Source organism: Ogataea parapolymorpha, chromosome VI, assembly GCF_000187245.1.
Source record: "Ogataea parapolymorpha DL-1 chromosome VI, whole genome shotgun sequence".
Classification (NCBI taxonomy): Eukaryota; Fungi; Ascomycota; class Pichiomycetes; order Pichiales; family Pichiaceae; genus Ogataea; species Ogataea parapolymorpha.
Genome location: NC_027861.1, coordinates 807,638 through 829,743, shown reverse-complemented (window position 1 = coordinate 829,743; position 22,106 = coordinate 807,638). Strand labels below are relative to the sequence as shown.

At 51.3% G+C, this 22,106-nt stretch overlaps 13 protein-coding genes across 13 annotated transcripts; 8 read left to right on the top strand and 5 right to left on the bottom strand.

Annotated features, from left to right (window-relative positions):
- Positions 1–199: 199 nt before the first annotated feature.
- On the top strand, positions 200–2,407 carry HPODL_01596 (Largest subunit of the origin recognition complex; the record flags this gene model as incomplete). The annotated part of the gene is made up of 1 exon (XM_014078109.1): positions 200–2,407. The coding sequence occupies one exon, from the start codon at positions 200–202 to the stop codon at positions 2,405–2,407; it is 2,208 nt and encodes a 735-aa protein (XP_013933584.1).
- HPODL_01595 (Septum-promoting GTP-binding protein 1) lies at positions 2,408–3,064 on the bottom strand (the record flags this gene model as incomplete). Its single annotated transcript, XM_014078108.1, has 1 exon — positions 2,408–3,064. The coding sequence occupies one exon, from the start codon at positions 3,062–3,064 to the stop codon at positions 2,408–2,410; it is 657 nt and encodes a 218-aa protein (XP_013933583.1).
- A 173-nt stretch (positions 3,065–3,237) lies between these two features.
- On the top strand, positions 3,238–4,008 carry HPODL_01594 (40S ribosomal protein S1; the record flags this gene model as incomplete). The annotated part of the gene is made up of 1 exon (XM_014078107.1): positions 3,238–4,008. One exon carries the CDS (start codon positions 3,238–3,240, stop codon positions 4,006–4,008), a length of 771 nt encoding a protein of 256 aa, XP_013933582.1.
- A 156-nt stretch (positions 4,009–4,164) lies between these two features.
- Positions 4,165–5,869, bottom strand: HPODL_01593 (Inosine-5'-monophosphate dehydrogenase; the record flags this gene model as incomplete). Its single annotated transcript, XM_014078106.1, has 2 exons — positions 4,165–5,279; positions 5,413–5,869. The coding sequence occupies 2 exons, from the start codon at positions 5,867–5,869 to the stop codon at positions 4,165–4,167; spliced, it is 1,572 nt and encodes a 523-aa protein (XP_013933581.1).
- Positions 5,870–6,777: 908 nt separating this feature from the next.
- Positions 6,778–9,318, top strand: HPODL_01592 (uncharacterized protein; the record flags this gene model as incomplete). Its single annotated transcript, XM_014078105.1, has 1 exon — positions 6,778–9,318. One exon carries the CDS (start codon positions 6,778–6,780, stop codon positions 9,316–9,318), a length of 2,541 nt encoding a protein of 846 aa, XP_013933580.1.
- A 76-nt stretch (positions 9,319–9,394) lies between these two features.
- Positions 9,395–11,086, top strand: HPODL_01591 (Transcription initiation factor TFIID subunit 12; the record flags this gene model as incomplete). Its single annotated transcript, XM_014078104.1, has 1 exon — positions 9,395–11,086. One exon carries the CDS (start codon positions 9,395–9,397, stop codon positions 11,084–11,086), a length of 1,692 nt encoding a protein of 563 aa, XP_013933579.1.
- A 134-nt stretch (positions 11,087–11,220) lies between these two features.
- On the top strand, positions 11,221–12,234 carry HPODL_01590 (putative membrane protein; the record flags this gene model as incomplete). Its single annotated transcript, XM_014078103.1, has 1 exon — positions 11,221–12,234. One exon carries the CDS (start codon positions 11,221–11,223, stop codon positions 12,232–12,234), a length of 1,014 nt encoding a protein of 337 aa, XP_013933578.1.
- Positions 12,235–12,236: 2 nt separating this feature from the next.
- Positions 12,237–12,749, bottom strand: HPODL_01589 (Conserved hypothetical membrane protein; the record flags this gene model as incomplete). The annotated part of the gene is made up of 1 exon (XM_014078102.1): positions 12,237–12,749. The coding sequence occupies one exon, from the start codon at positions 12,747–12,749 to the stop codon at positions 12,237–12,239; it is 513 nt and encodes a 170-aa protein (XP_013933577.1).
- A 32-nt stretch (positions 12,750–12,781) lies between these two features.
- HPODL_01588 (uncharacterized protein) lies at positions 12,782–14,521 on the bottom strand (the record flags this gene model as incomplete). The annotated part of the gene is made up of 1 exon (XM_014078101.1): positions 12,782–14,521. One exon carries the CDS (start codon positions 14,519–14,521, stop codon positions 12,782–12,784), a length of 1,740 nt encoding a protein of 579 aa, XP_013933576.1.
- Positions 14,522–14,572: 51 nt separating this feature from the next.
- HPODL_05299 (putative membrane protein) lies at positions 14,573–15,493 on the top strand (the record flags this gene model as incomplete). The annotated part of the gene is made up of 2 exons (XM_014078100.1): positions 14,573–14,589; positions 14,620–15,493. 2 exons carry the CDS (start codon positions 14,573–14,575, stop codon positions 15,491–15,493), a joined length of 891 nt encoding a protein of 296 aa, XP_013933575.1.
- A 56-nt stretch (positions 15,494–15,549) lies between these two features.
- On the top strand, positions 15,550–16,251 carry HPODL_01587 (Cation transport regulator-like protein; the record flags this gene model as incomplete). Its single annotated transcript, XM_014078099.1, has 1 exon — positions 15,550–16,251. One exon carries the CDS (start codon positions 15,550–15,552, stop codon positions 16,249–16,251), a length of 702 nt encoding a protein of 233 aa, XP_013933574.1.
- Positions 16,252–17,113: 862 nt separating this feature from the next.
- HPODL_01586 (putative secreted protein) lies at positions 17,114–19,603 on the bottom strand (the record flags this gene model as incomplete). The annotated part of the gene is made up of 1 exon (XM_014078098.1): positions 17,114–19,603. One exon carries the CDS (start codon positions 19,601–19,603, stop codon positions 17,114–17,116), a length of 2,490 nt encoding a protein of 829 aa, XP_013933573.1.
- Positions 19,604–19,670: 67 nt separating this feature from the next.
- HPODL_01585 (DNA repair protein RAD4) lies at positions 19,671–22,103 on the top strand (the record flags this gene model as incomplete). Its single annotated transcript, XM_014078097.1, has 1 exon — positions 19,671–22,103. One exon carries the CDS (start codon positions 19,671–19,673, stop codon positions 22,101–22,103), a length of 2,433 nt encoding a protein of 810 aa, XP_013933572.1.
- Between the last annotated feature and the right edge of the window lie 3 nt (positions 22,104–22,106).

Sequence of the window (22,106 nt, the reverse complement as noted above, 5' to 3'; positions counted from 1 at the left end):
AGAATATAGCACACGAGCGATGAACGTAAACTTAGAAAGACGCCGGCGGTGTATTGTAAAATTCCCCTAGAGCTCTGGTTGGTTGCCAAGTTGCGCCTGTAGAACCTGGCACTTCCGCTGCTTCGTAGATGCGGGCAACTCCTCTGACCCAGCTCAGATCTATCCGGGCTGTGCAAAGTAAATCTATTTAATTTCTTCCATGTCCCAAAAGTCGTTGCAGGGCTGGAGGTTTGAGCTCAAGGAGCCTGAAAAGGGCACGCCGCGACGCTCGCGACGGTCGGCCGCCGCGAACGCCAGCCAGATCCGTCTCACACGTGACGCCGATGGGCTCGAACTCAAGAAAGGGGACACCATTCTTGTCTCGAGCGGTTCAGGGCCTCCCGACGTGGCGCTGATCAGAGACATTGATTTTGGCACAGACACGTTTCTGGACGTGCGGGTGCTGTGGTTCATGCGGCGGTCAGAGGCAGATGACGACGTTGTGCCGGAAGACAGCCGGCTCGAAAACGACGTGTTTCTGACACCCATTGCCGAGAAAATTGGGCTTGACGACATTGTCGGGCCGTGCACAGTGCTCTCGGCATCGCAGTTCGCTACCGTGAGCCTGGACAGCTCAAATAGCGGCTCCACGTTCCGCTGCCAAAGGTTCAGCGACAGAGACTCGTATTTCTCAGACCTGGTCGATTGGGACGATTACGTCAGCCGAGGCACGGAGTATGTGTACGAGCGTGTGAGGGAGCTGGCTATTCCACCTCGCCAGGAATCGCCGCGCAAGAAAAAGCGCACCGACACGCCAACCAAGCCGAAAACGCTCAAAACGGCAAGTCCTGAGCTCGTGGTTCTGTCCGACAGCGAGGAAATCGACTTGGAAGATCTCGATTCGGCGTACGAGAGTCCACTGGAGGACAAGCCAAAGCGCAGAGAGCAGAAAAGAAAGCCCAAAACAGCCCAGAAACAGACAAAATCCAGCTCTCCCTCAAAGTCGACGCCACGAATTGCGCGCAAGGCCAATAACAGCGTGCCTGTTCTTCCGACCGTGATCCGGCAGAAATTCTTCGAGGACGACAACGAGCTGGTTATAGACGACGAAGATCTACAGGAAGTGGTCGATACGGACGGGAAAATCGTCAAGACGTTCAGAAAGGCCAAGGAAAAGCTGTTGCCGTCCGCCAAGCTACAGACGCTTCCGTGCAGAGACCAAGAGTCTGCACAGCTGTACGGCAGTCTTGTGGACGCGATCTTGAGCCAGCAGGGCCGCTGTATTTACGTGAGTGGCACGCCCGGCGTGGGAAAGACGGCCACGATACGAGAGGTGATCAAACAGCTGTTTGTGAACCTTGCCAATGACAACGATAAGAAAATGTTCAACTACTTGGAAATAAACGGTCTGAAGCTCATGTCTCCGCCCGCAGCGTACGAGGCTCTGTACCACAAAATCTCTGGCGATAACGTCAAGGCTGGCGCGGCGCTCGACCTGCTGGAAAGACATTTCGAGACCAGGGACGAGACACGGCTGCCGTTGGTTGTTCTGTTGGACGAGATGGACCAGATCGTGACCAAGAACCAGACGGTGATGTACAATTTTTTCAACTGGCCCACGTACGAGAACTCGAAGCTGATAGTGGTTGCTGTGGCCAATACCATGGATCTTCCCGAAAGATTGCTCACCAACAAAATTTCCTCGCGGCTCGGGCTCACGAGAATTCAATTTCCCGGATACACGTACGCACAGCTCAGTGAGATCATCAAGCATCGTCTCGAGAAGATTGAGCGGGCCAATGAGAACAAGCTGGTGATTTCCAAGGACGCGATTGAGTTTGCGTCCAGAAAAGTGGCCAGTGTGAGCGGAGACGCGCGCAGGTCGCTTGTTATCTGTGTGCGGGCCTTGGAAATTGCAGAGATGGAGTTTCTCAGCAAACCGCAACAGGAGCGCGACGAGCTCCAGGGACGGTACACCGTGGGTATCATGCACGTGATGAAGGCCGTGAACGAGACCACCTCGACACCCTTGGCCAACTATCTGAACTCGCTCTCTTTTGCTGCAAAAATGGTTTTGGTGGCATTTCTTCTGCGTCGCAAACGGACGGGGTCTGCCGAGCTTCCCTTGGGCGAGATAATTGACGAGATGAACAACCAGTTCGGCATGGTGCTGTTTTCCGAGCTGAAGCGGCAGCTAAGCCACGAACAGCTCGAGATGCTGGAGGTGTTGTATGGCGACGAAAACTCAAGGCTGCGCGTGGACGGGCTGGGGTACATTGTGCGCGAACTGGACGAGAGCGGTGTCATTGCGCAGCAGCAGCTGCGCGCCGAACGATTGCGGCTGGTGCGGCTCAATGTCAACGAGGACGAAATAATCGGGTGCCTAAAAAGAGACGCTTTGATGGCCGACCTGATAGCCACTATGTGATTAGTGTCCCCTCATCTCCTCTCTCGCGGACACTCTGCGGTCAGCTCGGTCAGCTCGGTCAGCTCGGTCGCTGCGCTCGTTGTAGATCAAAATCGGCTCGCCCACGTTTTGAATTTCGGGGATTTTCAGTTTCAAATCGAATGCTTTACTAATCACAATCTTGAATATCTTCTGAATATTGATCGAGGCACTAGTAGAGCAGAAAATTAGAGGAGCGTTCATTGCCCGCGCAAACTTCTGTGCCTGTCTCGTGATCTCCTCCTGCTCCGCGTCGCTCAGGTCCACGAACAGATCGTATTTCGTGCCCACCAAGAACGGTATGGCCGTTCTGTTGAATCCTCTTGTTTGCCGGTACCAGTCCTTGACGGAGCTCAGGGTGGACTTGCGGGTTAGGTCAAACATGAACAGCACCGCCACAGCGTCACTGGCCACCAGGGGCAGCATGTTTGTGAACTCTGCCTCTCCCCCCAGATCCCAAATGGAAAATGTGATCTCTGTGGTCTTGATATTGATGGAACGTTCCATGTAATTGACGCCTAGAGTTTGTGTATACACCTCGTCAAAACAGTTTTCCACGTATTTGACCATCAGCGAGGTCTTTCCTACCTGTGCGTCGCCCACAAGGCCGACTTTGAGCGTAACCGTGTTCTTGTCCATAAATATAAACAATACACAGCCTGAGGAATTTTACGCTAAGACAAAACACCTGTGCACCAGACATGATTGTCGGTGCTACTTAAACTTTTTACACACGTGACATTGGAGCGGGCAGCTCGCATTTATGAAAAATTTATCGTGAAAAATATTTTGAAAAACTCTCTTTACGCAACATGGCTATTGGAAAGAACAAGAGACTGTCCAAGGGAAAGAAAGGTATCAAGAAGAGGGTTGTCGACCCATTCACCAAGAAGGAGTGGTACGACATCAAGGCCCCAACCACCTTCGAAAACAGAAACGTCGGAAAGACTTTGATCAACAAGAGTACCGGTCTGAAGAACGCTGCTGACGGTCTCAAGGGCAGAGTTGTTGAGGTTTGTCTTGCTGACCTGCAAGGCTCCGAGGACCACTCGTACAAGAAGATCAAGCTGAGAGTTGACGAGGTCCAAGGTAAGAACCTGCTCACCAACTTCCACGGCATGGACTTCACCACCGACAAGCTGAGATCCCTTGTTAGAAAATGGCAATCCCTTGTGGAGGCCAGCGTCACTGTCAAGACCTCCGATGACTATGTTTTGAGAGTTTTCTGCATTGCTTTCACCAAGAGACAAGCCAACCAAATCAAGAAGACCACCTACGCTCAGTCCTCCAAGTTGAGAGAAGTGAGAAAGAAGATGATGGAGATCATGACCAGAGAGGTCTCTAACTCCACCTTGGCTCAGTTGACCGGCAAGCTGATCCCAGAGGCCATTGGCAGAGAGATTGAGAAGAGCACCCAATCCATCTTCCCATTGCAGAACGTTCACATCAGAAAGGTCAAGCTGCTCAAGCAGCCAAAGTTTGACCTCGGTAACTTGCTTGCTTTGCACGGCGAGGGTTCTGTTGAGGAGAAGGGCAAGAAGGTTGCTGGAGGTTTCAAAGATGTTGTTTTGGAGACCGTTTGAGCGACCACCGGGCGTAGCCAGGTATATGATAAATAATTGAAGTTCAATTAAGATGAATAGTGTAGCGGCAGTAGCAGAAATTATAACCCAGAGTTATGCAAAGATAAAATTCCTTCACCAAACGGTATATCTTACATTATATATAAACCTGTGCTCCTAGTTGTGCAGTCTCTTTTCGAACGAGTACAGTCCGTGGACGCCACCCTCCATCTGAGCAGACGCGGTTCTGATCTCGAATCTGACGTTGCCCTTAATGGTCTCCTCTCTTAGAGCAACAATACTCTTCACACCAATATCCTGACAAGAGTGCTGCAGTCCGTTATACAGGTATGGGATGAACTTGGTGACAGATCCCTTGTCCAAAACGGATCCACTAACACCCTGTGCAACGAGAACCTTGTCGCCCTCACTGAAGTATCTGGAAGTGGAGGCGTTGGCGTTGGTAGCAGTCTGTTGCATGGCGTCGATCGACCCCATACCTCTGTAAGTCTTCAATCTCTTTCCGTCTCTGTAGAAGTACTCACCTGGAGACTCAGAAGTTCCGGCAAGCATGCTTCCCATCATGACACAGGATGCTCCCAAAGCAAGGGCCTTGGTGATATGGCCGATATTGGAAACACCTCCGTCAGCAATACATGGCACGCCGAATTGGTTAGCAAACTGGGTCACCTTGTAGACGGCAGTACCTTGTGGTCTACCACAAGCCATAACCTCTTGGGTGATACAAATAGATCCAGAACCCATACCGATTCTGAGACCGTCTGCACCAGCCTCTATCAGTTGCGCAGCCTGTTCTCTGGTGACAACATTACCGGCAATGACCTGCAAGTCTGGGAAAGTCTGCTTGATCCATTTAATCATGTTCAGCTGGAAAACAGAGTTACCTTGAGAAGAGTCCAAGACAACCACGTCCAAGCCAGCCTCAACCAGCTTGGCGAGTCTCTGTTTGTCACTCTCCAGAGTACCGATGGCAGCACCACAGAGCAGCTGCTTGCTTTGGAAAGATTTGGAAGCGTGAGGGTAGTCCTGGTTTTTCTGCAAGTCGGTTCTGGAAAGCATGGACACCAGGTTTCCCTCGCTGTCGACAATTGGAAGCTTACCCTTCTTGGACTTCCTCAAAATATCGTTTCCTTCAGCCAGCGAGATTCCAGCCTTGGCGGTGATCAGATCGGTAGTCATGATCTCCGAAACAGGGCTGGCATCGTTCTCGTGGAATTGGACATCTCTAGAGGTGATGATACCAACCAATTTTCCTCCAACTTTACCAGTTTCTAGATTGTTAGTACAGGTGAAAGCTCTTCTTCAGGATATTGAATTTCCACAAGATCGTTTGATCGTGTCGGTAGAACGAAAGTTATTTTAGAAGTTCGATCATCACCAAAAGAGCAGAAGCAAAGTACTTACCGGTCACTGGGAAAGAAGTGAAACCGAATTGCTGGCCCATAGCCTTGACGGTCTCAACCGTGGTCGAAGGAGAGATGGCAACAGGATCGTTGATGAACCCATTCTCGTACTTCTTGACCTTTCTCACCATCTCCGCCTGCTCTTCAGCAGTGCAGTTGTGGTGAATGATACCAATACCTCCCAAAAGAGCCATGTGGATGGCCATGTTGGACTCAGTAACGGTATCCATCGGAGAAGAAACGAAAGGGGTCTTCAAAGTGATCTTCTTGGTCAACTTGGTCTCCAAGTCCACAGCCTTGGCAGGGAAGTCAATCTTACCAGGCAAGACAAGGAAATCGTTGTAGGTGAGCCCACCGTGGAGCTTGTTGTCCATCAGGTCGTGGACAGAGAGTCCATCCTTCTCCGAGTAGGTCGAAAGGTATTCGACAGCTTTAGAACAGTCCAACGTTTGAGCCATCTGGAATAATAGGGGCGGTTTGCCAAAAAAGAAAAATGGGAATTCTCTAGCCTTTTATACTTTTGACAGGACAAAAAAAATTTTAATGAAATTTTAATAATATTCTAAAATTTTTCACCGCGTATCTGACGATATATCACAGGAACTATCTGCTCTTTCATTATTAATAACCGCCTACCATGCTTTTCTTATTCGAGATAAGGACATGTAACCCAGACGACGCTTATCCACTCCTGGTATAGACAAGTGTCTGCCGGACGTGTGTTTCCTAAAACAGTAATTCATTATCCCGATTAGCACACCGGAGATTAATCTGGTAAGATAACTGTAAACTGGAAATGGCAATTCACCGGTTCAGTTAAAACCTCATTGAACGTCAAGCTCCATTAGTAATTGGCTTTCTCAATTCTCTTGGCCTCTCAGGCAGCTCCCAAGACTTGGCTACCCCAGGGTCCCCCTTCTCCCGTGTAGGGATGTGCATATGTTATCTGTTTATTTTTTATTTATTTTATTTGTAAGTCCTACCAATGTCACAGCCGGAGGAATCCCCGCAGACGCGGTACATGAGAAACATCCAGCTCATGGAGAGTCAATTTTTCCGTCAGATGTCAGCTTTTGGAGCACAGCCTGTCCCGCCGCTCAGCTCGAAAATAGGAGCGTTGAGTCCACCCTCGGATCCCTCAGATTCACTTTCTCGGTCACCTAGCCCGCCTCCTCCGGTGCCTCCAAAGACCTATCTTACACACAGCCCTCCAAAATCCTTATTCAGGACGAGTTTTGCAGAAACAGACAAGAATTTAACCCCAGCACAAAGTCTCCACGACAAGAATGGCAGGAGCAGTGTACACAGCGACCCATCGGCATCCGCGGCGTCAAGCCAGTCACGCAAACCTTTTTTCAAACCAAACTTGTCGCTCAAGTCGCAGAAATCGCTTTTTGAGGAGGCTAGTCAGCCCGTGGCGAGACCTGCTCTCCGATCGGACTCTGTTGAAGAAGACGAATTGCGCGACTCCGTGGGAACCTTGAACTACTTCGACCGCAAGGGGTACAGAGTATCCAATGATACATATAACTCGCTGCTGTTCAAGAACTCAACCGGTTCGATGGTTAGCATAGATGAGAGCCCTGTTATGATAGACCACCTGCCCGACAGCATCAAGCTGATTGTCGACTCACGTCCCAGCGATCAGGTCCATGATCTCGACTATTTCGATGGTGCCCAGTACAGTGCATTTTGGCTCATAACGGAAGACGAAGCACAGACTCTCACAGACTGGAACTCTCTTGAATTCCATCGCCAGAATGCAATTTTCGAGCTGTTTCTGCTGCTTCGCAAGTTCAGAATCAATCTGAAGCGCATGGTCTTCCATTACGGCCCAGCCTTTAAAGAAGCGAAGAACCTCACTGCAGACCAGGAGGCAGATTTCCAGAAAACTTTCGTTCCCCTAAGGGCCCTATACGAGTACCTGGAGAAACTAGTGCGCAAACGATTGAAACCAGCTTTTGATAACCACTTTTTTGTCAACGACCGCTACGTACTAGACTCTTTGAAGAACTGGCTCTCGAAACTTGAACGTGATTACGAGTACATATCCCGAAGCATGGTGTATCTGGCGAAAATTGCTGCCAACGAACAGTTCAGAGAATGGATTCAGGTCACTGAGCAAACGGACGAGCTGGCTCTCGGGAACAACTATCTTGCATCTGCCAGAGAGCTTTTCCACTCTTATTTTCTTCAAGCTTTTGCTCCAATGAGACTTATGGTGCTGGATCTCAAAAAGCTGTACACGAAAATGGAGGACGACAAACTTGTTGCGTTGGCTCAGGACATATTTGACCTCCTCAACAAAATCAACAAGATCAGCGACTTTACCACCGATTTAGACAAGAAGATCAAATTGAATGAGAAGCTGGTCTGCACAGACTATTTATACCTGGAAATGGTGGATCTCTTTAATGCCAAGAGAAAACTTCGTGTTCCAATAGACATCAATCTTCGCACAGCCGTCTCTTCAGAAAGTGCCATCCTCTACCTTCTAGACAACTACTTACTTCCGCTGGTAAAGCGCGAACATAAAGAAGCCAGCTACTTGCTTAACAAGCCTCCTATTGCGTTGCAATATCTTGAACATACGGTACTTGAGGAAAATGGAGAAAAAACACTAATATTGAAAGACGCTGGGAACTGTTACACATACAATGTCCGGAACGAGCGCGTAGATGCTCCTACTCTTTTCAACAATTTCATCAAGGACATTCCGAAATATAAAGATGAACTGTTCACCAAACTAAGCAAAGCATACGAACTCAAACTAATCAACGGCACATCATTCCAGATTCCGGTTCCTTATTACGAATACACTGTGCCGCCAATTGAGAAAAAAGAACTTGATCTTGTACAACAGGCTCTTGCTCAATCGAAGTTTAAGCCCTACTCCGTCCCCCCAATTGCTAATACCCAGGTGCTCAGCGTTGACACTTTCCGTAGGGGTAGCGAACTTTTCTTTGTTGTTGGAACAGCCGACGGGCTTTACATGGGTAAACACGACCAGCCAGCAACGTGGAAAAAGATTTGTTCGTATCCAGATGCCGTCAAAATTACCATCATGCATGAGGATATGGCTTTCGTCCTTCTAAAAGACAAGCTCTACAAGGTGGACACAAAGGATATTTATGACTGTTACGAGCGAAATCTGCCGTGCAACTCCAGACTGTACCAGATTGCAAAAGGCGTGAACTCGTTTGAAGTGGGTCCCCAGACTATCCGTCGTGGACCAATCGTGATGGAGTGCGATATCTTATTTTACTGGACGGACAAAAAAATTATGTTCAGTATTGTGACTGCCAGCAACGGATGGAAGCTGAAGTTTGAGTCAATGAAGCCAATCTTCAAGGTTCTTGGGCTGCAGCTACTATACCCAACAGACTTTGTGATCAAGCACATCAATGAGAACAATCCCATTTTTTACCTATCGAACCTCAACACGATGGGGAACACGCAACTTAACAAGACAGACTCGCAAAGGGACCTCAAGTCGCGTGTACGTGGACAGAAGCCAATTGCCGCTTTCAAGCAACCTGTCAACGACAAACACACCGACTATGACCTGTTGCTGGTCTACTCCCGATACTGTATGTTTGTGAAGTACAGCAAAGAGCAGATCGTGACCATTTCACGAACAGAAATTCTCCGTTTCGGTTTCGAGGTTCAGAACGCCACGTACGACAGCTGCGAGCAGATCCTGGTTGTTTGCGGCGAGCAGAACATTGAGATCTGGAAGATATTTAAGGACCGACAGGCCAAGTCTGAGCTTATAGGATGCGTGATTGGGTCGCAGGCCAGGCTTTTGAACAAGACGCCCGGAAAAATCATCATTGGCGTGATGAACAGCGAGCACTACGCTGGGAAGGGCAACCAGCTACTTTTGCACTTGCGCAAGCGCAAATAGTCAATTATATATACCACTGTACTTTTATACCCATACGTCGATCGACGCTTAACTTTAAAAAAAAAACATTCAACATTTGTCTTTACCAATTGCTCCAGCCATGAGTCAATCTCCGCCAAACACGCAAGGACAGCGCAATATTATGCAAATCACTCCGCAGCATGCGCAGCAGCTTTTTAGGCACTACCAGCTGGAAAAAGATATGGCCGAGCGCGCAGGTATTGACACTCCCGAGGGAAAGGAACATTTGGAGAAGTCGCAGAAAATCAAAGAGGTTTTGATGAAGTACAACAGGAGACAGCAGATGCTGAATGCTCAATCGCAGAACAGAGGCTCTGGAACGCCTGTAGCGGGACAACAAAGCTCTCCGGCGCCAAATATGGCTTCTGGAATGTCCTCCCAAATTGGTACACCGCAGCAGCTTGGAAACACACAGACGGCGACTGCGCGGGCACAGGGCGGCATGAACACGTCTCCACAGCAGAACATTCCAGGCTCGCGTCCGAATATGGGTCCACAACCGGTGCAGCGCCAGCAGTCGTCACCTTCTCTGGGTGCAGGCACTCCTCCTCCTCAGGGCTCTGGAGCACCGAGTACACAAGACCAGCACGCGAAATACCAGCAGGTTTTCCGGCTTGCCGAGCAGTTCAAGGCCCATTTGGCTGTGATTCAGGGCAAGCTCAATGATCCAAACACGCCGGCCAACGAGATGGCGCAATACATGCAGAAAGAGAGAGAACTGAGCGGCAAGGTGGAGCAGTGCAGACGTTTTGCGCAGCAACTGGCCCAGCAGCTGAATCTGTCTCAGGGCGGAATCCCCAACCAGTCCCGAATGGGGTCTCAACAGTCACAGGGAGACGTCTACTCGCAGCAGATGATGAATCCACAACAACAGGCTCTCCAGCAGCAAAGGATGATGCAACAGCAGCAGATCCAAGGCCAAAATACCAACTCCCAAGCACAGAGGATTCCGCAACCGGCGCAGTCGCAATCACCGGCCATGCAACAGCAGATGATGGGCCAGATGCCGATGTCCGTACAAATGCAGCAGATGGCCAGCGGGAAGATGGCCCCCCAGAAAACGCCCGTGCAACAGCAGCCGCCAATCAAGAAACAGAAGGTCGGAACGCCCGGAGCAAGTACTCCGATCACTAACGTCAATGCTGCCGCGTCCAAGCCGGTGCCAGGGGCTGGTCCAGGCACCTCTGCCACGCCTATAGCCGGCAATGCCTCGTCGGAGTCGTCGCGGTCGCGGTTCCAGAACATGCCAATTCCAGAGGAGCTCAACATTGGCACTCCGCAGCCGGTATCTGTCAAACAGAACAACAGGCCGTCCATTTTGAACGGGAACTCCATCGGTGCCGCCTCTTTGACCACTCCTGTTCTCGTTCGTCCACAGAACTTCGAGCTGGAAGGCGAGCGAGTGCTCAACCGCAGAAAGCTCAAAGAGCTTGTTAGGTCTGTCGGGGCGGACGAGGGCGACGCCGAGATTTCGATCGACGGAGACGTGGAGGACCTGTTGCTGGACCTTGCGGACGAGTTTATCACCTCTGTCACCTCGTTTGCATGCCGTTTGGCCAAACACCGCAAGTCAGAGAGTCTTGACGTTCGCGATGTGCAGCTACATCTGGAAAGAAACTGGAACATTCGCATTCCTGGCTACTCGTCGGACGATATCCGCACCGTCAGAAAGTTCATCCCGACTCCGTCCCACAACACCAAGCTGAATGGCATCTCCATCAACAAGAGTGTCAATAAGAGCCAATGATGTATTATAGGTAAATTGATTGGTAATGTACTGCTAGAAATAACACTATGTATAGCTTGCTAGTTTACGTAGGACTCTCTACGCATGGCTCCGTCTAGATATTTAATTTTTTGTCTCTTACGTAATACTTTCACATGTTTTTTGATGCTAGCTACATAAGGCCGTCGTCCCTGCTGGTAAGCAGTAAGCAGACCTCTATTGACTGGATTGTGCACCTACTCTTGTACACATTCTTGAATCCACTCGGGGTATGGGTTTATGCGGTGCCAATGTACCTACGGACGAACGACCGTAAATATTTGCGGTTTGGATCTTATGTGGTCATATGCTGGGTTCTACGATATCTTAACCTGCGCAGCAAAAAGTGCAAGTATCCGCGGCGCAAACACATGAATGTTATGATAACTGGCGGATCACACGGTCTTGGGCTGGAAATTGTGCGCAGACTTTGCGACAGCGCAACGGTTTTCGTTTTGGACCAGGAAAGATCCGCTCAGCTCGAGCCGCTGGCCACGACCAAAAATGTGCATTTTCTGCAGTGCAACGTGGCGGACCCAAAGTCGCTGGAGACTGCGTTGAACACTGTCTTTGGCAGCGTCGGCCAATTAGATGCCGTGATTTGCAACGCTGGCGTCCGCCAGACCAGACAAACTCTACACTTGCAACCGGCAGAGCTACGAGAACTTTTCGATATCAATTATTTCGCCAACGTGCAGCTCATACAGCACGTTATGAAACACCATAGACACCCAAACAGACTTCACCTTGTGTGTGTGAGCTCTGTGCTTGGGTTTGTTTCTCCACGCGGCCTGTCTGGCTATTCTGCCACAAAAGCAGGTCTACATACATTTTTCATGGCTCTCAGACACGAGGTTCCCGACAGCGTTGTCATCAGCACGATTCTGCCTGGCCAGCTGACCACACGGATGTTTGAGGACGTGCGTGTTGAAAGGTATTTTTGGGCTCCTCTGGTAGACCATCGCAAGCTGGCGCAACGGGTTGTCGAGTTGATAGAACGAGGCGAAAACGGTTTTTTTGCATTTCCGCTGTACGCGCGGTTCATTCCCATTTTGCAGGTGCTCCCATACTCGTGGTACCGCGCTCTCAAGAAATTCAGTCGTATGGACGACGTGATAGAGGATAAATAAAGTCAGTTATTTTTTTCCAGTTTTTGCACCAGCTGTTCGATAACTTTAAGTAGCTCGGTGGGGACAAGATACCCATCCGAATTGAACACCTTGGGCAATTCGAGGGTATGTTGTATGGTGCTCTTGCCGTCCGCAAGCGTTATGTAGTAGACAGGGTCAGCCTTGGACTTGAGTTTGGTGCTGATTGACACTTTTTTCGACCCCTTGGTGCCAACGTACTTGACGTTCTTTTCGACAAATTTGGAGAATCCAACCCATATGCCGTTCAAAATGAAAAACACCACCACCAGTATCGTCGTGTAATTGACATATTCCGAGTTTGAGAAGTCGTTGTTGTATTTCTTCTCCAGCCAGTACATCAATGCGCTAGCCCCAACCGACAGATATCCCACGAGAAGCTTGAAATCGGTGTTGAAAAACGATTGGCTGTATCCCAGCCGAGCCATTATCTCTGGTAGCGCCTCGTCGCACTCATTACGGAGAGCAATGGCGGAATACAAATTGACCTTTTTCATGAATACAAAATAATTAATTTTTCGTGCCAAAATTACACTATGTACGGCTCGGAATACTCGTGCTTGAAAATAAGATAAGGTTTTCTTTTTGCCAGGTCGAGGATTGTCTTTCCAAATTCGCTGTTACACCAGCTAAACCACGGCCTTGTGTACTGGTGGTTCGGGGCGTTCACGTGTATGCTCTCGTGCATCAGGCCCAGACCCGCCGTGGTAGTTTTGACGAGCTCCAGAAGCTCCATGATCTCGTTGTCGTCATCTGTTGTGCGGATTTGAAGTAGTAAAGACATTGGCCAGGCATTGGAAAGCCCCACATGCGGCCCACCAATGCCCCTGAAGTATTTTCCTTGGAAATAGTACGGGTTGCCGTCTTTGGAAAGAATCATCTTTCTGGTATTCTGGTAGATTTCGTCGCTTTTGTCCAGGTAGCCCATATCCGGGAGGGCCAGAAGCGAGGGGATATTTGCGTCGTCCATGATGTTCACTCCGCCAAAGCCGTCAACTTCGTACGCAAACACGGTGCCGTACTTTCTATGGTTCACAACGCCAAACTCCTCGATGCCCTTGCGAATGGCCGTAGCGTACTCCCGCGCGGAGTCTGCAAAATCTGTGAGTTCGTTCTCGCGCAGAACGGGCTCCAACGTAGCCAGCTCAACCTGCAATTGCGCATTGGCCGGGATAAATAGTTGATAAATACACGCGTCGTCCGACGGTCTGAACGCCGAGCGTATGAGTCCGGTGTTGCCGCACACGGGGTTGCCTGAGCCTGCGAGACTCAGTGTTTCCGTTCCTATTGTCGTTTCTCGCTGGAAAGTGTAGTAGAACGGCAGCAGGTCGCCGTTCTCGTCGAATGTGGGGATAGACTCGCGGCGCAGCACAGTCAGAACCAAATCAAATGCGTCTTTCCAGCTCTGGTGGCGGAAAATTGAATTGTCGTGCGAGTTTCTGTAGTATTCGTTGGTCAGTGTGAGAAACGAAGCAAGCGAGTCCAACTCCCATTTGCACTCGAAAACGTGTTTCCAAGGCGGACGAGGCCCAACGTAGTCGACGCTCGACGGCTTGCGGGCCACTCCAGAGCCTTCTGGCGGCTGGTACGCGTTGCAATAAGGCGCCTTCTTGATGTACAGGGCCTGCTGGATAATGGCTCCCTTGATTAATTGCTGCAGCTTGGCATCTTTCTTGACAAGCGGCTGGTACACACTAAGCTGGCGCGCCGAGTCACGCAGCCATTCTGCGTGGATATCGCCTGTGGAAATAAAAGTGCGGGGGCTGTTAGTTTCTGCATTATCTGGATCGTGCCACAGAACAGTAGTATCCAAGGTGTTGGGGAAAGCGTTCTCAAACAAGCGGAATAGGTCGGGATCGGCTATGCGCAGCCGCATGTCCTCGATGACGCTCTCGACGGCGCTGCTGGTGAAGGTGCGGCAATCTTTGGCCGGTCGCATATATGCCAATTTTAAGGGTCCTTCGGAGTACGGCCCGTGTCTGTGCTGGGAGTACTCGACATAGTCAGGACATCGGGTGTTGAGCTTGTTGCCTTTGAACCACTTGGTCTCCAGGACGTGCTCGTCGGCAATTTCCAGGGCCCGTTCCGTGAGGATTCGCTCTCGTTCCTTCTGTAGGAGGGTTTCCAATGCTTGCGATTGCTCGTTCAATTGACTATCGGAATCGTTATTGCGTGAGCGCACATATAGTACCACCACAATGATCAACAGCAGATACGTCAGCCGGGCCGAGCGGGCCACCCGCGCTAAATTTTCATACCGTAATGCCATCAATAAATAAAATACTTATCTCAAAAAAAAAACACTTTCTCGTATTTTCCCATGTCAGAACTAGCACAGTAAGTATCTGCCCAATTGCACTGACATAGATTTGTTTCTGCGATTCCGCCGGTCACACGCACAATCACGCTCACGTCGCTGGCCATGTGTGCGCTGAACGCGCTCAACGTTGTGCCGTATATGTCGTTTGTATGGTACTGGCCTGCTGTCTGGAACGAGTGGCAGTTCTACCGCATTTTCACGGGCCTGCTCGTGCCCCATCCGCAGCCAATGCAGGGACTGACTGAGATATACATGGTTTACAGTTTTTCGCGGGGCCTCGAGGAGGGCAAATTCTCTAGGATCCTGCCTGACTACATCTACTACCATCTAATTATTCTGCCCATAATAGTGCTGGCAACATTTTTCATTGCGCCGCCGTTGATCTCGTCCACCCCTTCGCTGCTCTCTGCGCTCACATACACATGGTGTGTGGCGAACTACGACCAGACCGTCAACTTCTACTTTATGCAAATCAAGGCGTCGTTGCTGCCAGCTGTTTTTCTGGGCTTCCGTTTGCTTGTCGACGGTCGAGCAAGTTTTTTCCAGGCCCTCATTGGGATGTGCGCCGCGTACATTTACAACTGCATCGAGACCGCCTCGCTCGGGCCGCTTATGTCGGTCATCACAGGGCAGCAGATGTTGGAGCCACCTCACCGCGTCGGCACCACTGCCACCACGACAACCCACAACGTGTGGTATTATTCGCAGGGGTATTTACCGGCCCCCGTGTGGCTCAGAACGACTATCTCGAAGCTCACGGGCATTGACTATAACTCGCGCATCTTCCAGCGGCCGTACGGAATGATGTTCCAGGCCAAGCAGCCGGCAAAGAGCGCCGCGACACAAACCTCGTTTTTGCGCAGAATGTCCAACAACGCGTTCCAAGGCCGCGGCCAGAGACTGGGGTCTACAAAGGAATAAAAAAAAAAAAGATAAAAAAATACAAAACTGTGGTGTCAGTCTCCTATAAATAAATCATGACAAGAGACTCGCCGCTTTGGGTCGTCGGCTATGGCTCTCTGCTGTGGAAGCCGCCGCTCCACGAACTGGACATCTCGCGCGAGTTCGTCAGGTTTCCTGGCTACATACAGGGCTACGCCAGACGGTTCTGGCAGAGCAGTTACGACAACAGGGGCACTCCCGAACAGAAGGGCCGTGTGGTGACAATTATCCCGAGTGACAAGATCGTGGACACGCCGGAATTTAAGCCGGATATTTTGAAATACGAGCTGGCAGACAACGCACAGGCACAGGAGATCATCAATGACAGTGCTCAGCTCTATTCCGAGCTCCGAGTTTGGGGATGCATTTACTACATTCCGCCGCAATATGCAGCCATGGCAACAAAATACCTCGATTTCAGGGAAAAAGACGGCTACACGATCCACAAGATCCACTTCAACGTGACAGACCCCTGTGGCCACGAGGACGTGTTGCAGGGTCTGCCGTGCGAAAACGGCAGGTACATCGTCGAGTCGATGATCTACATCGGAACGGTCGACAACGAGTCGTTTGTGGGGCCAGAGGACGTCGAGACGACGGCAAAGGTGATCCACAAGTCTGCCGGCGAGTCTGGGCCCAACGACGAGTATCTGCTTCTGTTGCATCGCGAGGTCGAAAAGATGGGCGGCGATCCGTATTTGGAAGACCTGGTGAGCCACCTAGCTCGGCTGGAGTAGAGCCAACCTGCATATAAGATAATACCAAGTAGATTTTTCAATTCCCGCGCAATCCAAGAGCCAAATTTCCATGCGGCTCGGTTTTCAAGACTATAAAAAAGTCCGTCGTCCTTCTTCAGGCCATGGGTAATAACACTGCTGCCAACGTCCTGAGCACGATCGGCACTGTCCTATGGTGCATCCAGCTGTCTCCTCAGATATATTTTCTATGGAAGCGCAAGGATGCCACCGGTTTTCCCCCGGTCTTTATGTTCCTATGGGTCTTATCAGGCATACCCTTTGGCATTTACTTCATCACGTCTGACTCATACATCCCATACCAGCTTCAGCCCCAGATGTTCTCGCTCCTTTGCGCTATAGCCTGGCTGCAAAGCATGTACTACCCGCCATACAATACGCCGCTTAAACGGGTCTTATTGTACGGCTTTTGCTATCTCTCGACGTCGCTAGCAATGCAGCTGGGATTTGGTATTCCATTAAAGAGATTATACAAGGAGGGAATTACGTGGCCAACCACGGTATTTGGGATCATCGCCGCCGTGTTCCTGGCTCTTGGACTTTTGCCCCCATACTACGAGTTGCTTAAGAGAAACGGCCGAGTCGTTGGAATCAATTTTATATTTCTAATGATGGACTCTGCAGGGGCCATTTTTTCCATGGCCGGGACCCTTGTGGGCGAGCTGGACGTGCTGGGAATGATCCAGTTCGCTGTCGTTCTGGCCCTGGAGGCCGGGCTGTATTTAAGCCAAGCCATATGGTACATTCGGTTCCGAGTAATCAGAAAGGAGGATAAGGAGGAGCCTGAGGAGCTCGAGGAATTGGAAGACCTGGAGGAGCCGGAGGGAGCGAGCAAAGAGCAAGCTCAAGTCTGAGATTTTCCTGGCCAGTCCCACGATTTAATAATGTCCCAGTTAATATCTAGTGCATCGAGGAACTTGGTAAAACTGCCGTCCCTGAATTTAACACGGCGAGTTTGTTTTAATTTCGCCAGTTCGCCTTCTGTCCGCACTTCAGCCAGCGACGCTCTGTATTCAGCATACCTGTTGAGTCCATGGATCAGTTGTTTAGCGTCGTTCCTTGTAAAGTATGAAAGATACGCTTCAAATAGCTCGGCTGTCATTGGAAACCGCAGATCCACCAGTTTCCATATTAAAGATGCCAGCTCGGCACGCCTCTCAAACTCTCCCAAGGCTTTTATATAAACCAGCAGAAGGTTCTCTGTAGGATACATGAGATCTGGGTTGTCCTGGTACGCCTGGTTGGTTCTGAGCTCGAATTCGTGTATAGCAAAATCTAGAGGTTTTGTTTTATCGTCCCAAAAAACAGAATCGTAACTCTCAAGCTCACGAAGCCTTAGGGCAGCCAGAAACAGCGATGACAGCGCAAGCGGGCTGTTCTCGGCAAGAAATTGTTGATATCTGGTATGAGCGCGGGCGGGATCTATCAGACACTCGCCCAAAAGGTGCTTAGCTACCATTTGTCGCGAGCTGTGGTCCTGCTCGAAAAGTGCCCGTGCCAGCTCGATGGGTGTCTCAAAAACCCCAATAGACAGATTCTGTCGAAGAGCACGCTCCTCCAGTATGGAATCCTGTTCACGCTCGTAGCGGTCAATTAAATTATTTTCTCGAGCTGGTCCTGATTTTTTTGGAGGCACACATAGCTTACTGAAAAGATACAACTTGGCGACAAGGTGAGCAAGATTGATGTTGTCCAAAGCAAAATCGCCAGCTTCCAGAAGCTGCACCAGGCTGCTGCGCGACGGTATGTTGTCTATGAGAATGTCCACTGCTCTATGGTTCACGTCGAAATTATTTTTTGCAACAAAATGGTTCCAGATTTTCTGGTGACGGTTGGGAGACACGTTTGTGGTGAAGATCTTGTAGACGACAAAAAGCCATATTTCGGGGTACCGTTCTATGAGCTTTCTGTCAAGAGATGACACGAGGGAGATGAGTTGATCGGCAAACTCGCTGCCCCAGGACGGGTCATCCTGAGTGTGGAGAAGAAGAATGGATGTACAGAGCGACTTGACGTTGAAGTCTGTGCGTAGCCGGCGTAGTTCCTCGATCGTGTGCGACGGAGCCGGTCGTGGCTGGCTCAGCACGCGCTCAAATCCGTCGATGTCAAACGAGTCAAGCTGCCATCTGTCGAATTTGGCCTGTGCTGCCTTAAATAGCTGGTATGCTTTATCGCGGTCGTTGAAGTACGAGATCACAGACGCCACAAGCATGGTGTTGAAATCCACCAAGTCGCTCTCCGAGCTCTCGTTCGCCGCGTTGATGGCCGCAATCAGCTTTGACTGTGCCTGATAGTAGTGTTTGCAGGGCCAGCTATTATTTTCGCCAGAAATGTCCAGAGCGGTGTGCCATAAAATTTCTCTTATTTGCGGGACAAGCTCGGCTGAGTTGCCCAAAAGAAACACGTCCAGTATGTTCTCTAGCGCGTCCGGACTCTCGCGTAGCGCAAAAAAGTAGAGGTTTGAAAAGACCGGCGGCAGCAGCAGTTTCCGGTCAAACATGGGATCTGTAGGTTCCTGCAACTGGCTGCGATACCACCATTTTTCCTGGTCCAAAAAGACCACGTCCTGGCCCCAATGCTTGTAAAGCTCGACAAGCGAGTAGAACTCCTGCTTATTTTGCGGTTGGCGGAGCAGAATGTCGTATATCACCGAAACAGGCACTTTGGACGCATTTTTCAGAGCGTAAATAGAACGGAACAAATTCGGCGCAAATATGCTGTTTATCCAGTTGAGGACCTCGTTATCAGACAGATCGGCAACCTCCCAGCCCTTTGTCTGGTTGAGTTTCTGTTTTAGCAGCTGGAACGCGATTCGCGTCGTCTTGCTGGAGCTGATAGCGTGCCAGTGTTGGCGGAAAATAAACGTTTCCAAAGCAGATTTTTCCACAACCAGCGGCACAGGATCAACTCTGCCCGAGAACGACAGCGCCAGACTCTCAGCCGGCGCATTTTTGTACTGGGGATCAACTGCCGAAACCATGCAATGAAGCAGCAGACTCAGGACAGACTCCTCGTCGGCCAGCTTCCGTAGGTCTTTGTGGTAATCTGTATTGTCTGGGGTGTGATTCAAGCTTAGTAGAGTGTCCTGGATGCTTCCTGAGTAGCTGGAGGCCGGGGAGGGGCCTATTCTATAGTACGGCGACGAGGAGTATTTTGATACGAGTATTGAAGAGACGCTCTCTGGAGTCTCTGAAGACGGCCCCTTAGGCTGTTTTTTATCCATCCTGCCATTGATAAACTCTAGCAGTGTCCGTGTAGACTGGATTGTGTGCTGGTGGCGCACAAAGCCTGCGACGGTGGCCCTGCGCAGCGGCGTCGGAACCAATCTTAACATACTTCTCCACAAACACAGCCTGGAAAAAATAAATATGTCTCATGGATTTTCTCAGGAGTATCGGGAGATGCTTGCTGAGGCGCTGCGGGAGTCGAGCGGCTCGGACACGGGCTCTGAGGGGTCTGGACGGCCATTGAAACGGCGCGGCGGGCGTCGAAGCCGCAGCGACGAGCGGGAGTCGGGCAACGACAAGCGAGCGAAAATCGAGACCGCAAACGACTCGGTGATCGAGGTTTCTGACGGAAGCTCGGTGTCGCCGCAGCCACCACAAACCGAACCTGTCGGCACAGAGGTGATTAGTGTGGACAGCGAAGAGGACGAGTACAGCGAGTTTGACGAGGATTTCGAGGACGTCGATCTAAGCGGTCCGGCCCCAGATCTCAACCGTGCAGACTTGTCCGAGGAAATCACAGTTTCCGTCTCGCGACCGACGAAACAGACGCGCAAACAGAACCTCGTGTCGGCCGACGAGCGCATGTTCCGCAAAACGCTGCACATGCTGTATTTGTTTGCGATGGTGGCCCACGGCGTGGTGCGCAACACCTGGTGCAGCTCGCCCGAGGTTTTGCGCGTGCTGCGCGGCCAGGTGCCGGGCAAGCTGCTTGCAGAGGTAGACGAGTTCCACGAGCAGCAGCAGCGTGCCGACGTGACCAGCGCGGCCAAGTCGCGCCGTCTGCTGGACTTGCTGCGCCACCTGATGCAGTACTGGTACCGGAGCTGGACACTCGAGGCGCGCCACCGGGGACTGTACAAGAAGACGTGGGAGGAGATTGCGAAACTGTGGGAGCAGCCGGCTGTTCAGGGCGAGAACGTGACGAAGACACGGTTCATCAGGCGGATGGAGCAGCGGCGCGGCTCGCGCGACCTCGCGGCGCAGGGCTTTGTGGCGCTGCTGCGTGCGCTCGACATCAATTGCCGGCTCGTATTCTCGCTCCAGCCACCAGACTTTACCAACCTGGCCGTCCTGGCATCGTCTACGCCGTCCAATGGGCCCTCCAAAGAAACCAGCCCAGCTCCCAAATCTTCGCCGCGCCGGCGCAAGACCGCGTCGCAGCACGAGCGGCTGCTTTCTGCTCTGCGCGTCAACAGGCCCGTTTACACCAATTTCCGGCCAGAAACACAGGACGACGTACAGTACCCTGTTTTCTGGTGCGAGGTCTGGGACAGCGCCAGCAAGCGGTTCACCAGCATCGACCCTATCGTCCAGCGATACATCGAGAACGTCGGCACGCGGTCCAAGTTCGAGTGGCCCAACAACACCACGTACGTGCTGGCGTACGACCGGCTGGGCGGCGTTCGCGACGTCACGCGGCGCTACAGCGTGCATTTCAACGCCAAGACGCGTAAGAAGCGTATTACGAGAGACCCGCGTGGCCAGGATTGGTATGACAAGCTATTGCGTGGCGCAAACTCACGGCGCCGGCTCGCGAGCAACAAAATCGACCAGTACGAGCAGGTCGAGTTTGAAGAGCGCTCGCTCAAGGAGGGTATGCCCAACTCGATTCAGGATTTTGTGAACCACCCGGTGTACGTGCTAGAGGAGCAGCTGAAGGCGAACGAGGTGCTGAAGCCCAAGATCAGCTGCGGAACAATCCGCAAGAAGACGAAGGCCGGAAAGGCGGGCGAGCTGGTGCCGGTTTACCGTCGCTCGAACGTGGTTACCGTGCGGTCTGCAAAGGCGTGGTTTCTACGGGGCAGGGTGCTCAAGATCGGGGAGCAGCCGCTCAAGGTGCGAGAGCAGCGCAAACAGCGGCCAGATGATGATGACGACGACGTGAGACTGTATGGAGAGCATCAGACGGAGAAGTACGTTCCGCCACCCATCGTGGACGGCAAGATCCCGCGCAACTCGTATGGCAACATCGACGTATACCAGCCATGGATGCTGCCCGAGGGAACGGTGCACATTCCGGAGAAACAGGCCGAGAAGGCCGCAAAACTGCTCGAAATCGAATATGCGCCTGCGGCGGTGGGTTTTGACTTTGGTAGTGGTAGCAGGGGCCGCGGAGCAAGCGTCAGCGTGCGAATTGCTGGCATTGTTGTTCTGGCGGAGCATAAAGAGGCCGTCGAGGCAGTGTGCGAGTATCTGAGGGAGGAGGAAGAGGAGACGGCTCGCAAACGTCGCGAAGCTGCGGCACTGCGTGTGTGGGCCGTGGTGCTAGCCAAGCTGCGGATTTCGAAGCGATTAGATAGGGAGCATGGATTGGTGGAAGATTCAGGAGAGGACTCAGGCGAGGACTCAGGCGAAGACTCAGACGAGAACGTTCCATCTGTAAGTCAGCACGAGCCGGTGTCACAGGACGATCAAGACACAGCAGGCGGGTTTGTCCCGGAGGAACCTATTTCCCAGGAAGTCGATTCTGGTGGATTTCTGCCCCAGGATACTGTAGCACCGCCTGTTTTGCAAGACCCGTCTACGAGCGATTTAGGAGCCGAGAGCGACGGCGATGCCGCCGCTTATTCCGACTCCGAAGGCTACGAATTCGAATATAGTGACTAATGC